At 37.5% G+C, this 17,785-nt stretch overlaps 1 protein-coding gene across 9 annotated transcripts in view; it reads right to left on the reverse strand.

The window, feature by feature from the left end:
* The window catches only part of LOC117400212 (RAB11-binding protein RELCH homolog), a 63,443-nt gene that overhangs the window by 23,639 nt on the left and 22,019 nt on the right, over positions 1-17,785 (reverse strand). For 6 of the 9 annotated variants that reach the window (XM_033999788.3, XM_033999787.3, XM_033999786.3 and 3 more), the window contains exons 3-11: positions 11,994-12,065; positions 11,825-11,880; positions 11,074-11,187; positions 9,835-10,026; positions 9,584-9,675; positions 9,102-9,404; positions 7,632-7,707; positions 6,304-6,399; positions 5,325-5,348 (exon numbers count right to left, since the gene is read on the reverse strand). In XM_033999788.3, the coding sequence (XP_033855679.1) occupies positions 5,325-5,348; positions 6,304-6,399; positions 7,632-7,707; positions 9,102-9,404; positions 9,584-9,675; positions 9,835-10,026; positions 11,074-11,187; positions 11,825-11,880; positions 11,994-12,065 (1,025 nt within the window). The remainder of the gene's footprint in view (positions 1-5,324; positions 5,349-6,303; positions 6,400-7,631; positions 7,708-9,101; positions 9,405-9,583; positions 9,676-9,834; positions 10,027-11,073; positions 11,188-11,824; positions 11,881-11,993; positions 12,066-17,785) is intronic. The other 3 variants (XM_033999793.3, XM_033999791.3, XM_033999796.3) reach the window with 2 other exon arrangements.

A 17,785-nucleotide genomic window follows, 5' to 3' on the forward strand; every position in this document is an offset into this window, starting at 1 on the left:
GCCTTACTTTCAGGTAATCATGCACTTCTTAGGTTATTTATGTGGAGACACTGCTGAGGTGACTGAAATGACCTAGGAAGTGCCAGTTTAACTAATTGAAAGAAACGCAAGTCATGCAGACAGAGTGCTTGCTTTAATTTAGTATGGCAGCACCACATCATTTTATTTTTGAAAAATACATGTTATAACATGTGCCATTTTCAAAACTGCACATGCAAGGTGTATTGTATATGAGCAAATAAGTGAACGTCAGGTCAAATCCTGTATTTAATTAGCTAGCACCACTTCAGAGTAATAAAACAATTACATACATTTCACATTAAATGTAATGTATTGCCATTCCCTACAGTCTTCCATTATGTGTTTGAAAGAAAAACACATTTTGAGAAACATATAATTTTAGGACTAACAGCAGGTATTTCTGAAATGTCCGTCTTCAAATTTTTTCCAAATATTGATCCTTATTCACAAGGATTTAACTTTGTTTGACATTCATGGGACTATTGAAGGCTGCAGTTAAAGAAACAAACAGTGTCATGAATATCAAATTGTATTTTATTATTTGTGAATAGGATGCATACTGTTTTAAAATAAAAAAATACCTATTTGCATGAAGTGTGCCGCTTTTAAACCTATTGTACATAAGGAAAGATCTGAATAACTATTGTACAGTGTTGTGCCTAAAAAGGATCTGTGACAACTATAACCCCAAGGTGCCTCTGGGACCTTACAGTTAGGCATGTTTAGGCTGTTATACAGTTAATATAGAAACAGTTTTTGTTTTGTTGCTGTGGGACTAAAATGGGTTTTGGGGTTTTAGCAATCAGTCTTAAAGATGAATTATTTTTAAGATGCAAAATGTCATTACACCTAGCCACAAAATATAGTCTAAGCACCTAACTGGAACACATATGTCCTGCCAAAAATAATAATTCACAATGTGACTCTGGCTAAGATCAGGTCTTAAATACTGTAGGAATTTTTTTTTACTAAAATGCTGTGTTTTTTTTTTATTTTTTTTTTATTTTTTTATAGTTTTATTATTACTAAAGAAACAACAATGATTCATGTGATGACCTTGAATACAATGGACACAAATTGTAATTTAAATCATCTTTTTGGTAAATGTTCTACATAAGTTACTGAGCTCCATAAACCATGTTTGTGTTTTGCTTTTCTCTGCAATTGTACAAAATTAAACATGGGAAATATTAATTGTGCTTTTTTTTATTTCTACCACAAAAACCTTATTTCATTATCCATACCCCTTAATTCACCAAATTAGACTGTGGTCTTTGGGCCTCCTAGAATCTCCATTTTAAAAAGCACCTGTATTGTAAACATTTCAAATGGACATAAAAGTGTGTAAAGTTATCAGTGCATTTTTGTTTCTTAATGCCCTATGTTTTGCCATCATTGTGCTTTTCCTAGGGTTACTGACACACACACACACACACACACACACACACACACACACACACACAGAATTGTGTATACTGAACTGGGCAAATAAAAATCCTTCAGAATTCATGAGTTAATTGTCCAAAAATCAAAGCAATAACTGACAGATGAATTGACAAGTTTGATAATCATGTCATGCAGCTCTCACAGAATTGTCTGACAGTTTCACAGTCTCTCCTGTAAATATATATATCTGTATTCATCATCCTCTCTTTCTAAACCTGGAATATTTATAATCATCAGACTTACAGCAAGTGTTTACACTGGGTGCATACACTTTGTTTTACTGCACGTTTAAACACAAAATCAGCTAATACCAAGGTGTCATTTTCAATACAGCCAGACATTAACCTTTAGACCTCAGGCTCACCATGTGAACCACCACACAGTGTACAGAATTTCCCTCAACCTTTTCTAAGAAACTATAAGGAAGGGTTGGTCTGTCTGCTTCTCCTAAATGAAAGCATAGTCTGAGAATGTGGCTTAAAATCGAGAAGTGATCAGCAGATAGATGAGACATGTAAAAGTTGGAAGCAAGGCAACAGTGAGGAAGTCACTGTGATCAGCAAGGTTTTCTGTAACCAAATCTATTTTCTTTTCTGACAGCACACTTTAAAAGCAAGTATCATGTAACCATCCTTTTAACACTACTAGCCAAAACATGTGTCTGCTTCGCTTTCTATCGAAGATGCAGGAGACCCTGGCCGGTGTGGATTTACGAAATTCTGCCCCAAAATATACAAGAGACACAGAACATCTCTGTGGTATACAGCCAGACAATTGCACAGTATACAGTACAAATCTGATATGCCTCCTCTTGTGACAGATACACTATTGACTTGAAATAAAAGTGTGAACACCTGCCCAATTTGAAAACACCTGCCTTAGTTGAGGGAAATAAAAGGCTAACTGATACATTTAAAATTGTAAAACATTAATCTCTGACGTGTTAATTGCCCCTCTTAAGAGGGAATGTCGGTCAGTTTGAACTCCTGTCATCAGCTATAAACGTTTAATATTCCCTAACCGCAGTGCAAGACATGAAAACCGTCCTCACAAATACAATCTGAAGTCTTCAGTCACTCAGCAGTTTTATAGAAGTGGGAGAGTTAAATCGAAACAATCACAGGAAACTGCTGGTGATTTACACGTTTGCCTGACCAAAAAACATTTCACAGGTTTACAAAAAAAGACAGCAAAGAGAGTCAAGTTAGAAAGCAAAAAGAGCCTCTCTTTAAATATATCTGCCACGACAGGCTCAGCATTAGGAGGGTATAAATACAATTTCAAGCTCCGTTGTAGCTCAGGGAACAAACAAGAAATTGGTTCTTCCGATAACAATGTATCGGGAACACCTAGCGATCCGAGATCAGACCTGGGGTGAATTACAACTGGAGTTGTGCAATTCGTAATTAATTGCAATTACACTTGAATTGTCATTTGAATTGTAGTTGAACCTGGGCACACCTCCGTAATTGTATCATATAACTGATCGATTACAGTTCAATTACTCTTGTATTATTCTTGTATTTTCAACCACATTTGGTGACCCCATTTGTATCAAAAGTTACAAAAATATTTTTTTTTGGTATTTGTGCTTGTGATTATTGCTTGGTCATTTAGAACAACGTTTTAATATGTGTAGTTGTTTATGTAGCAAAGAATTGTGATGTAATCGTAATTCTACTTGACTCCAGGTCTGGCTAATATATTCAACACCTCTAAATACAGTGTATATAATATTTGTATAATTCTGTATAGGGCACTATATGACTTGTGATACCCCAATGCATCTTATTGTACAATACAAAATACATGCTGTAGTCACATAGGGTTAAAAAGAGGTTATCAGCCCACCAGGGTGTCCACAAAGGCAACCTTGTATAGCCCAAAGCAGCAACAGCTAGATATTTGTATCACTGGCGGTTAGCCATTACGTGGATGTAAATCAGTAGTTTATTTTCACTCGATATGGGATAAAAGGTGTCTCTTTTTGCTTGCAGAGGTTTAAGAAGCTAAGGGTTAACAAAATAAAACTATTTCAATCCAGAGATTCAAGCTTGAAATGCTTGCCTAGCCAAAGTATTTACCAAAGTAAATGGTGCATTAGACTAAACGGTAAACCAATCTCTCCACTCGACTGATTTTATGAGACAGGCCTTGCAGTGTTTGGAAGAGGAGAAATGAGGAAGTGCTTCCACTCCTGGTTGTTGTTTTTCCAATACCTGGAGTGACTCCAAGCCCTCTTAAACTGTCACTTCTAATGCATAACCGAGTCATGCAAATTTAGTACTTTGGTTAAACCTTCAATGATATTGTTTTGTTAAGCCACCTGCTTAAAAAAAAACAAAAAAAAAAAAAAAAAAAAAGAGAAGAGGGGACGGTTAACCATTCAGGGATACCAAAATGTTTAGTAAAGAAGGGATCTGCGTGGAAAACGGATCACATCTGTTTGTCTTTAAAAGAAAACGGATCCCATTTTGTTGTGACCTGCTCATTGAAATCACTGGCATTGAAAAGGGTTTGATTCACGGATATTTAGTAAGCAAGGTAAAACAGTCAAAAAAGTGTCCCACCCCCAAGCACCTTAAACCAGCAGGTGTGGATGAACACGGAGTCACTGAACTGCCCATTCAAAAAACAGCCTAATAATAATAATAATAATAATAATAATAATAATAATAATAATAATAACAACGTTGTGTCTTCATTTTATTGGGATAGATTTGCAGCCAACACTTGGCATGATGTCTCTCTGATTCAGCACTCTCTCTCAAATAACTTGCACGGGGAGTATTGCTTTAGAGTGAACTACTGCCAAAAATCAAGCAGTCAACATAACCATCAAGCAATCTTTTTCCAGTCGCTAAAAAACAGACATCAAACCTTTTTGAAAGAGCACTTCTGTGAAGACTATGCTCTATAGCTCCACCTGGTGTTACAAATCAGCATGTTAAATGTTACTTCCAAAACATTTCACAAATTTGTCAACTACTGTATTTTGAAAATATAATTAACCGTTAAACGAAATTAATTACAAAAAATATCAATAAACATTGCTAAGGAACACAGCACTTTCCTAACCAACAGCTTTGGTAAACATCAAATACAACAGTATGTATTAATGAAGTAGTTTAAATATTAGACTGTTAAGGGTACTTATTTTGATAAAAGCCAAGCAAAACATGTTTTCGCCCTACACTATACCTTTTTAGGCAAAATTAAAACATTAATACATTAAACATTCATTAAAGCATGTTGTGTGGATGGCAATGTGAAAAACTAATTAAAATGGGTTCATGGAAAAGCACACACTGTCGAGCAACAAATACTGTAGGCCTCTTTATTTATTATTAACAGAAACAGATTTATTTTATTTATTTACTTTTTAAAGGCTGCTATTCGCATAGCAGCAGCCCTATTTATATTTACTCCTAAGGTTAATTGCAAGAAGGAGCAGTTGTTTTTTCATGCTAGTTTTATTCCATTACAAAAATGCTTTTGGGGGCATTTCCGAAAACTGTTCTGAATTGTGTAATGTTACAGTTTGGTGTATATTTATGGCCTGTTATGCACAAGCATTATTATAGGTCATTGTTGGAAATAAGAATTTTTAAACAAACATATACACATACCATTAGTTACAACCAATGTTAACCCTAAAGGTATCTGTGTAACTATACCATGAGGTAACACAGATATGTAGATGTGTGTTTCAGTGCATAACATGGGCAGCATAAGACATGACGCTTGAGGTTTTTGGAACATGAAACTGGCCTACAGTATATAAAGCAGTAAAATAAAAGCAAAGCAGTTAAGCGATTAGAAAAAACAGTGGTAGCATGCAGTTCCATTTCACTCACCTGACAAAGATGCACAACCATTCTCTGGGAGCAGAGACGCATGCAGAAAAGTAAGAAGATGATTGAAACTAACAGACTGTCACAAAGTGAAAAATGAACATAGATGAAACCAGCGGTCCAGATAAGCTGCGTACCTGCCGTTTTTACACATTAAATAATCCCAAATACGCACTAAATTTTAATTTAATGCGTAAAAATATGCATAGCAATTTTGCTACACAGCTTGTCTGCCTACCATCCCGCCTCTCCTAAAACTTACAACTACATCTCTCAGAATACAAGGTCTTCAGTTACTAAAACTGTACACAAGGAAAACCAACCCAACAAACATTATCCAGCTAGCCCTGTTGTCTTTGCAGCCAATCACAGTAAGAATAAGAAAAATCCAAAGCTACACAGGTTGAAGTGTAAACACCCCAGTCCAGATACAAATCCAACTGGAACCATCGTCAGAGGCAACCGCTAAAAAAAGAGGTGCCTGTAATATTAAACTGTTTTATAACTTATTAATGCATTTCCTTATTTTATTCATATGTATGGCTTTATATTGAAGTTTTAATATGTTCACTGAGTTTAAGAATTGAATGTAAAAATAGAAGTGACGTAATTAATTTGCAGTCAGTGTGATCAATACCTCAAAAAAACATGCGCTTAGCTGATAAAGAACCTCATAGAACACATGCGTGGTTGTACAGTAGTTCAGAGTAACATTGCATTTAAAACGGAAGGCTCTTTTTTAATGCCTACCTCACTACCATTAAAGATTGTACAGTATTTATCGAGATTACTCATGACTTCAAGGTGTTGTATTTTACTCCCTGAAAACATATTTTACTCTTTCAGTGTTACAATTAGAGGGAAAGTTACTCCCAGTCCCAAAACCTTATCTGGAGCGCTGGATGAAACACTATAAAAAAACAACAAAAAAAATCATCAACAAAATCTGAATTCTCAGAATGAAACAGTGACTCGTAATTACCTCCCGTTTCGCTAGAAGCACGTTGGGCACGATGTGTGGCAAGCAGCGGCCCAGCATCAGCGTGACGCTCTCTTCGCTGTCTGCAATACGGGACACCTGTGTGGGGCAAAACACAGCCTGGTCTGTACTAGCAAACTAGTGATGCGGCAGACTTATCGAAGCCTTCTGCCGATTTCATATACATAGCTTGTAATGACCAAGACATTGTTGTCTACCTCTCATTAGCAAAACATTCTCACAAGCTCCTTACATGATTTGTTAATTAGCCAGTTGGTTTCCAGACTTTGTTTTCAGTATGACATACAAAGAGCTCATGTATTCCCCATTCATGTCCTGTGTTACAACTAAAAGAAAACCTTATAAGAGTTAACCATGCTTTTCCCATGTTTTTACTATGCTATTGAGCGTTACTGTGGTTGATCATTACTATGCTTTACCATACGTCTCTGGGATTTACCACGCTATCACCAAGCTTCATTGTACTTTGCTGTGTTTTACCCATGGTATAAACACTCAATGGTGGTGTAAGTCTTGTAGTAGTGCTAAAATAAACATTAAATTAAAACAACAAATGTTTTGACTACAAGTCACTGAAGACATTTCTTATTGAATGATACATTCCGTCTTTTGGCATTGTTAAAATCATCTAATGCATTTTGGAACAGGTAGAATCTCATCTGACCTTGCATAGTTTACTATGGAAAGCACAGAATGTGGCAGCAAGGATCAGCTGGGGTTCTACCAGACATTGCATGTATAAGTCAGGTACAATGGACTTCAACAAAACAAAATAGGATTTGTGAGAATGTGGTTCTGTTTACGAGAGGAGAAGCTACAAATATGCTATATCCATTCCTTTGTATCAGCATTGATAAGCCAACAGCTAAAAAAGAAATGTATAGGTCTCTTTTATTGATCACAAACCTATTATGCTAAAAAGCATAAACAAACATACTGGCCAAGCCACGTGGTCCAGTGGTTAGGTTCATGTCTGAGCGCAATGATATCCTGGGCTGGTTTTTACAAACCCAATGAGTTAATAGTCAATTACAAAATATGTGAGTGATTGTGAGTGCAATTCGCAATACATATTACAGTGAGCTAACTTCAGGGCCGTACAATTGCTTGTTCTTTTAGAGGAATCAGCAGAAGCACAAAGAAAAGCAAGTTCAGAACAGAAGGAATATATCACTCTGTGGATGAATACTGCTGCCAATGTTCTTTAACCAAATAAGTAATAACCTGTTTATTTGAGATTCTGATGTTATTTTGTATTAATTGTCAGTAGCCCTCCTTTTTCCAGTACAGAATTTCTAGTATTTGTTTACCTCTGAGCCTAGACGGCTGTCAGCTGACATTCGACAGAAAGACAGCAGCGCTTGATGGAATGCAGGGGACAGCTTCCTGTAAACAATCAAAGAGGATTGTCAGCTGGGAGCTGTGCGATATGGCAATGCTTCTTCATCTTCATGCCTAACATACTTTATAACCTGCTCTGCATTCAATACACTTGCAAAAATGCTACTTGAGGAGCCGCATCTTGTCTCCAGATAGTACCAGTAGTAGCGTTACAAACAATTATGAAATGTCTGGCAAAGGACCGGCCATATTGTATCTCTTTGGTGTGGCACACATGAAGAGCAGGTCGTTCTGATAAGGGGAATGCTTTTTGTTGCAGAGTTATGGGAAACACCGGGTGAGGGCACTATGCTTATCTGTAGGCCATCTGCATGGTGTTCCACTCATAATGCACATTACCAGCACATTGTTTTCCTTCCCCCTCAAACGTTAACTCATCTCAAGTGAAACTGGGAATTGAAACCCAGAAACCTAGCTGTGCGTTTGTCTTCCTCTTTTGTCACAACAAGGATATTGTTTCTGAACCCATTGGTATACCACACCTGTAGGAGCCTTTTAAACGTTCATGCAAGAATACACATATTGCTAGGTTGTCACTGAAAATGCGTCTCGGGTGACAAGCCAATTTATCAGTGTACTGTTGCATGCACCTCAGTACAGCATACTAAATGCCAGAGCAACAATACTGAATGGATTAGAATTAATTAATATACTGTATATACATGTTATAGTAGCAGAGCAGTGTACAATACATGCTGTATATTCTTATACAGATATTGATCATCATGTATTATTCCCCAAACCTGCACAAAAATGAACCTCTAGATTTTAAAGCATGTTGTTTAACAATATTTATGCATTACATTTAGCACTTATTTCTAGCACAAAAAGAATGCAATTCATGACCGTTTAGTAGTTACTCTGTTAGGAAACAGCTGCACAGCTGCACCAACAACTAAAAGCAAGCAGCTTTAAATGACCCCCCCCCTTACCTTTAAATGACATTCCCCGCTCCTTTCTGTGATGTTTGCAACCATGCTGAGTGGTTTTTTTTTTTCTCAAGTATGTGGCAAGGTTCTTGGACTAGATGTTCAGGCGAGATCAGCCCTTTGTCTCTACAGTAAATCAGCAATCTCCAGCACCATATAGTGTGCAGATCTGTATTGCCAGCAAACACGGTATAAAATATAGGCAACAGGATGAAGTGCAGCTCCTGAACTCAAGCATCCTAAAATACATAACATTGCAATCTTGGTACTGCTTAAGATCTCCCAAAATACACTCCACTCCCAAGCACTGCTAATACAGCAGCAGAAGGTTAAACTGTTACTAATGACTTGTGTAGAGTTTGAATAGCGTACACTCAACCAGGGCACCTTGGTTGCCCCATTATAATAACACAGTATCTGTACAGCATCTCTCAGATGGTGAAGTCCTACCTGTTGGGTTGATCAAACTGTACAGATGCTTTGTTCTGGGATGCCTGATTTTTTAACTTTGTGAGGTGTGCGGACAGTGTTTCAGCAGTAGGGAGGTCAGAGTGTGTGTTTGCGTTAGTCCCAATGGAATTAGGGATATGATCTCGCTGTGCAGTTCTGCTGACCGCGTCAGGGCCTGTGATGTCCAGATACTGTCCGTTGTCAATGGGGACAGGGTGAGGCACTTCATCCGACACTGGCTTCCCTGATTCTGATGCAAACGACGGAGCAGTGAGGTTCTTTATTTTAAGGGCATCTATTTCACTGAAAAAAAAATAAAAAGTTTAAAAAAAAAAAAGTGTCACATTATATGTTTGTATAAACAGTTTATCAGCCTTTATTAGAAATCACACATTTCTTTTTGTTTCCAGGTTTAAGATGTCATTAAAAACCACTGGCTTCTCCCTCAACCCCCAACCCCCACGGAAAAAAACAATACCTACCCCTGAAGCTTTTTGATCTGTTCAGCCAAAAGATGCTTTTCACTGTTTAAGAGATTGATCTGGTATTCCAGGTCCTTCACTACGACGTTTTGCTGAAATAAAGACAGAGAGACTAATTACTTCATAACGAAATTACAATACCTAGATTTTTTTTTTTTTTTTTTTTTAAAGAATGGTATTATTTCTCTTTTGAGCTTGTGAAACCCATCTTGACTTCGGTGTGGCGCTTTCCCATGGCTGGTCTTTGTTACCTGTGTTTGCTCGGCAGTGTGAAGGGCCTCTTTGGTGGTGGCGAGAACCTCAAGCTCCCCAAGCTTCACCCCGACAGCAGCGTCGACCGCTTCCCTGGAGGCAGTCTGGTGGCTCCCGCAGCTCCGGTAAAGCTGGAGCAGGTCTGGAGGCTTTGGAATGTTCAACCCGACATCGTCCCACAGCTCATAATCCTGCATACACAGGGCCGGGAATACAATGGGAGGTAAAGTATGACAGCAGAGAGATTCCTTGTTTTAACCAGAAAGAAGCCATTCACTTGCTCCAATTTGGGGAGTTTAATGAGGAATGGAAAACATTCAGGAATCGGGTTATTTAATTCCACTCCGTACTAATGTGTCTTGGAAGGGATGGTCACTCTGCAAAAGCTTTACAAATTACAAATGTATTATTTCAACTCGTATAAAATGAAAGGGAGGTTTTGGAATTATGGTTTTAAACATACATTCTCCTACTTGCATTATCATTCAGTGCTTTTTACAAGCGGTCTTGTCATTTTACTGCGTTTCCTGTACGTACCAACGACTTGAGGTCTCGACATAGTTTACATAATTGAGTCTCTTAAAATAAATGATAAACTGCAGCTTTCTGGTCATGTGGGCTCCCATTTTTCAGTGGCACAATACGAGAGGTACAGTAGGCTTAGTTTGGCTTGCATTCAGATGGCTAAATACTGTAGCTTTAGTATCAGTTTCACAATTTTCATTGTGTATAACTTTACATATAAATGGGTTTCAATTTCTTTGTTACAAAACTTTCCCCCAATAGCCTTTTAAGTTCTAAAGCCAAATGCTCGTCGGATTTGCCTGCTCAAATACTGTATTCTGCCTGATAAATCCAGGAGTCACACACACACAGAGTCACACACACACAGCGTCACACACACAGCGTCACACACACACACACACACACACACACACAGCGTCACACACACACAGCGTCACACACACACAGCGTCACACACACACAGCGTCACACACACACACACACACACACACACACACACAGCGTCACACACACACACACACACACACACACACACACACAGCGTCACACACACACACACACACACACACACAGCGTCACACACACACACACACACACACACACACACAGAGCATCACACACACAGCGTCACACACACACAGCGACACACACACACAGCGTCACACACACACACACACAGCGTCACACACACACACACAGAGCATCACAGTTACCTGATCGTCATTTTCATCTGAAAACGTGATTGCCGAGAGTTTGTAATTATTCTTTAATAAATATTCATTCACAAGAAAGTTCAGTGCTCTTTTCTCAAGAGGTCGGATTGCTTCCTGGAAGTGAAAAAGAAAGAAAAAAAAAAGACACACACGAGGGTAATACTCAAAACATTTCATCAGTATAATGGGTATGCTTGTTTGGCACCTCAGCAAATTATCTCCCAGTTATTAATATAGTGTGCATATGGTACATGCCTTACTTAATTATCTCATTATTTCCCAAAAGAGCTTCCTCAGAAATAACACAGTTTACAGTCTGATTTGTGACTATTTATTACATTATTATTATTATTATTATTATTATTATTATTAGTAATAATTAAATGTTAACTTGTATACTTGCATAGTACAGGAGATTCTTATAGCTTTAGGTAAATATTCTATGTTTTTCTCTCAAGAAAAATAAGATATTGTAGACCTCTCTCTGTCACACAATCAGCCCCATTTTTAAGTTCTACAGGAATTAACAGAGAAGAATACAAGTAGTTTAACTGTATAAAATGATCATTAAAAACGACTCCTAGCTCCTTCCTACAACTAAGCGGTTGTTGGAATTCAGTGTGATCTGGCACAAATGAACCCCTGGTTTTATTGCTCTCAGAAATAACCCCCCCCCCCCCGCTTCTCTCTCTCTCAAAAACAATAACATGCTCTTTACACAAACAGCCTCAAATTGTTAAAAGATTCTCACCTGAATTTCAGGACTCGATTTATAATTCTTTCGTTCCTGTGAAGGAACTTCGCTCTCTGCAACAAACAAATAAAACAGAGGTTTGTATGCACCCATGCATCTTCCAGCCAGCACTTGAGCACAGTTCAAAGCAGAAAGACTAAAGAAGTAAAAGTATAATGTACGCCACCTGCTGCCCGAGTCAAGTTGGCACGAAGGGACTGAATGGTCTCCTTGGCTTTCCGTAGTTCAAACTCCAGGACTGGACAGGGAGTGGTTTAAAAACACACACAGGCATCCAACCAAGAAAAGGAAACAAAAAATAAAAGAAATAAACAAGGATGGGCATGGAAAAAAAGATAAAAAAGAAGAAACGGTACAGTGTTTGAAATAAAATAATAAAAACAAAATATAAGAGCACATGCAAACTATGAAACTCATGAACGCATGTAGCAGAGGTTACTCAAAAGCAGAATGGTGACAGTTTTTCCATACGAAGAAGAGCACTTTAACTCAACATTACCATTAATGCTGAGAGTTGTCCGACACAGGATTTTAAAACTTATCTAGTAGTCGATTTATTTGAAGGGACAAAAGCCGAAGTAGGCCAGATTGTACTAGTAATTGATACAACTGACAGAAATACAGAATTGCGAAATATAATGTCGCTCAAAGCCAATTGCATTTAAATAATGAACAAGAACCCAAATCAAGGGAAATGCCAGGTACTAATTTGGTCAGGGCATGTTTTTTTTTATTTTTATTGGCTATTTATAGCCAATTCAGTTTTTAGTTTTGGGTCAACCGAGACTAGAATACTGGATACAACACTCCAAAAGCATAATTGTTAATTTTGATATGAAAGCTATTATGACATGTGGAAAAAATAACATACTATAAAACATTCCACCTCACCCATGTCGGTATTAAAAAGGTATATAGCTAAAACAAAATAGTAACTTTATTTTATCCTTCCCTAACCATTTTTGATGCTGTTTCTTTGAGCTTGTTAGGATTCACCTGGACTTCATTCAACAACATAAACATTTGCAAACATTGGTTCTTTTGTTGCACGGGAGCATAAACAAACAGACTGGAAAGTAGTGTGTGGCAGAGTTTTCATTTATATGCTGTAAAGGTACAATTTCCAACCCCCTGTTATCTTTCTGATACTAGCTGTACAGTAGCCTTTCTTGTGATATTCTGCTGTTGCTTCTAACTGACTTTACTGTTCAAGAGAGACCAGGGTGGTGCCACTGAGGAATGTTATAACTAAGCAAAAGGACGTTTGAACCTGACAATAGAGGACAGTGGAGACTCAATATTGCACATTTGAGGTCATGAATGGGATGTACTGGGGCGTGCTCCCACCGATTAGCTGAAAACTTCTCACTGCTATAATATAATACATCTGTAGAGTTCAATGTTAAGATTTAAATGGAGGGGAGGGGCTTACAGTGGGCCGATAATATTAAAAAAGGAATGGCAAACACTACTTAATGTACTTCTGAAATGGGCAAATACTGTTTATGCTGATCAGGTACAACTGTCAGAGATAAGAGGTAAACAGTCAGTTTAAATTTGCTAGGTTACGAGGCTGGGAACAGCATTATCTGTATACATCAAGTCGTCAAATGAGATTAACTTGCATCTGTGATCAAAAGGTAACTTTCTGGGAAATCTTGTGTGATGTTTCCCCTAAAGGTCATAGGGAAAGTAGTTTTAAGTCGTTAAGACACATCTTTAAAAACATAGGGGTAGATGTACTAAAGTGTTGCGTCTGTCAGAATCATTGCAAACCCACATGCAAACCAGTCGGAAGTGTAGCGTGACATGTACTAAACAAACTCAACGCTGTTAGCTTCATTTTAACGAATGCTTTGCAGCTGCAGTTCTTATTTGCGTTTTAGCCTTAAACTCATTTAGTTTCAATTTACGATATTTTTTTTATTCGCATTGTACACCAATGTGTACAATGCAGCAGCATAATTTATTTTGTGTTACTAGTAGGCTAAAGTACAAAACAAGTGTGCTAGGTATTCATTTGATTTTACTACTGTACTGTACGTATAGGCCTACTGTACAGATTTATATTTTTACATAATGTAATGTGTAGCCTACCAAAAACATTAGTGTTATTTCAGCGCAATGATTTATATTTAAAATACATCGAGAACTGTCAATGTATGTGTGTGCGATTTTATTGTACTGTTTTTTAAACCCTACACCTCGTCAGACAAACATGTCCAGTTTAGCAAGGGGCTAGTGTATGATTATGAAAAGCTTTTTGTGGGTGAAGGTTGGGGCCCCACTATAGAATCTGATGTGATTAAACTGCCTTTCATGTTATATATATATATATATATATATATATATATATATATATATATATATATATATATTAGCTCAAACAGCCAGCTGCCCTATATAATAATATAATATAATATAATATATAATATATATACACTACCGGTCAAAAGTTTTAGAACACCCCATTTTTCCAGTTATTATTATTAATAATAATAATAATAATAATAATAATAATAAATATATATATATATATATATATATATATATATATATATATATATATATATATATATATATATATATATATATATATATATATATATATATATATAAACAGTATTTAAATGGGTAAAATGAAGACAGAACAGAATACATTGTACAGATGATGTTTACATTTAACAAAAACAATGTTATTTTGATTCTTGCACCCTTGCATGTATAGACGTTATCCTTCAGGGCACCGTCTGCTGCAGCAAATCACAACTCAACTCCCGCTATTTTATTTGAAAAAAAGATGACACAGGTGATGACACAAATAATATTTAAATTTGTATATTACGGCTCTCTTCATGAACATATTTATTCTTAGTACATAAGACAAAATGTGTGCATTGTCGTAACGAAAATGCAAATTGTGGTATGTTTGCACTGCAACTGGCTCATCTTAGTACATCTACCCCATAGTGTGTACAAGTGGTCTGTCTTCCTTTCACAGACAATGAGGATACTCTTGTACTGTTGCAAACCCCTGCCTATTCTAACAGCTCAACTGCTGTCTGTAGTTTCACTCACAGTGTGACCTCAGTTGTATAAAAGAAGGGCTTCTCTCATTGAATGTGGTTCTGAGAAGATAGAACTCCTGTCTGTCTGTCAGTCAGTCAACCTGTTTCACATACTGTAGATAGTTCACCTGGTGTTTTGGCTGGTGCTTTTGTTGGCTTACCCTGACAAGCAATTTCCTCCCCAGCATTTCTTCCACATTCCCATTAAATTAAAACTGTACTGGAGGTGGATTTGAAAACAGCTGCTCTTTAGCTATATTATCCCTGCTAGTGAAAATGAATAAACTACTTCACATACTAAACTTCAGTTAAATGTATTTGGTCCACTGAACATTCCACCAATTAAACACCCTGTCTTGCAACGTTCATTATTTGTTGTGCAGAATCGCAAAATGGGAGGGGGCAAAAGTAGGCAAGGCCAATTGGAGGTACTGTACACTTTCTAAATGACCGCATATACTTTTGGTTTGTCCCAGACCATTTCCAAATCCTGCACACACCTACACTGGTTTGAATAAAGTTCAACAAGCTGTCAATAGGAATATCTATGAGGACACCAGGTATGGCAGCAGTGGCGGAACGGAGTAGGTAGTTTTGTGCAGAACATCCTGGAATCCACTATCCTATTTCTACCACAAGTATTTTAGACATGTAAATTCAATTTCATTTAATCCATCCATCCATCCATCCATCATCATTAACCGCTTACTCCTTTACAGGGTCGCGGTGAGCCGGAGCCTAACCCGGCATACACAGGGTGCAAGGCGAGACTACACCCTGGACGGGACGCCAGTCCGTCACACACACACACACACACACACACACACACACACACACACACACACACACACACTCTCACACACACTCTCACACAGAGGGCAATTTAGAGTAACCAATCAACCTGGACAGCATGTCTTTGGACTGTGGGAGGAAACTGGAGTACCCGGAGAAAACCCACGCGAACACGGGGATAACATGCAAACTCCGCACAGAGAGTACCCTAGGCCGGATTCGAACCTAGGACCCTGGCGCTGTGAGGTAGCAGCGCTAACCACTACGCCACGGTGCCGCCCTATTTCATTTAATGGTTCACACAATTTTTTCTGCATTGCATCGAACTAATGCAGAGGATGGCTGAATTAAGACTATTTGGAGATGAAGACTCTTGAGTGCTCTTCAAAAAGCATGAAAAGTACAGAATACTTTGCATATATCTGTGCATTTAATGATCTGCAGCGATGACGCTTTTAACAGGCTTTTAAGGTTGTCTGAGATAATAGATAAATAATAATTCCTCATACTGTTTAGACTATTAACTAAAACATGTACACAATAGACAACCATACCGTACAAGCAGTAGCAGCCATGTCTATGTCTTAATGTAAATTTAAAAAGATTAACTTTCAATTCTTACATATTTTGTATTGACAATGAGCTACAGTATCACACTGCAGATCCAAAATGCACAAAACGATAAACAAAAACAGAATGAAACAAAATTTAAAAAACAAACACAAACAAAAATAGCTACTGCTGGCAAATGGATGGCTAGCTAACATATGGTGTGTTGTCCAGTATTGGAAAGAGAAAAAAAAGTATCAGAAAGCCAGCAAAACCCATGTCAGACGGCGCAGTAAGAACAGACACACAGGAGAATCATGTGCAGCATCTCTTTCTTTTTCAAAGGTTGGAGTGGAGGCATGGAAGCACCACACTGCTTTCAGCTACTAACCTGAACCACAGGCGCTCCCCTCTGTTGCATGGTTTCAATACTAGCTTTCCCAATTCCACTGATTAATACCGATACCACTGAACTGTGCAATTTGTATTACATAGATTTACACCGTCATGGTGAGTACGCCCACTTCCAGTATTTGAAAACACCCCCATACTTACAAGATTCAGGATCACCTTCCATAATTGTCAGCTTAAATCAGAGACCCAGCAGCTACAATATAACACTTCTTACTATTAATTAACACGTGAAAGGGCTACAAAGATGATTTCTCAGTACCATTGGAAGATGATTTCTCAGTACTAACTGGAAGCTACTAAAAAGGCAAGCATGAACTCCATTAAAGGTAACATTTTATAGTACAGTAATGGATTATTCTTAAACAACACACATATATAAAAAATAAATCTTTAAAAAGGAACCAGTTTCAACTTGCCTCGGGCTTTTCCAGTATGATTTCCTGGTTGCTTGAACCGTTTCTCATGTGACAGGATGTTCTTGTAAAAATATTATTGGATACATTTTGTTTTTTTAAATAATCTCCCATGAAACGCAATTCATTAGAAACCAGGCCAAACAAAACAAATAGCACTGCAAATTGATTAGGTTTTAATTGTAGAAAAGCATATCTCAAAAGGCTAAATGTATTGCAGCACTAATGGGGACGTTACTGGACCCATGCAATGCACTCTGTTACTCTACAGAGTAGAGGATGCTCCTGTGATTTTGCATTCCTATGGGATGAACCCTCATTTATTTATTTTTTAAAACAGAGAGTGTAGTCATAATGCTAACCAGTTAAAACCTAAAATATGAAACCGGTTTCACAGACCGATAAACACTAATTTTGGACTATCTAATGCTTTCGGTAAGGTAGTGCAAGACTAAGCTAATCAAAGTCTGAGAAAGCAGACTTACAAGTACAGCGGTAGTCGTGTAAACAAGCCTGGTACGTGCAAGAAAAAAAAGTTAAAAAATATACCAATCCACCACCAAGGCCTCTCTCAGCTGCTCTATTCTGGAAGTGGACAAGAACAAACCCAGGATTGTAAAAATAATAAAATAATAATAATAATAATAATAATAATAATAATAATAATAATAATAATAAAAGTGTGGAAGGGGGCAGAAAGTGGTCGGAGACCTTCCTAAAAA

The sequence above is a fragment of the Acipenser ruthenus genome, chromosome 4 (assembly GCF_902713425.1).
Source record: "Acipenser ruthenus chromosome 4, fAciRut3.2 maternal haplotype, whole genome shotgun sequence".
Taxonomy (NCBI): domain Eukaryota; kingdom Metazoa; phylum Chordata; class Actinopteri; order Acipenseriformes; family Acipenseridae; genus Acipenser; species Acipenser ruthenus.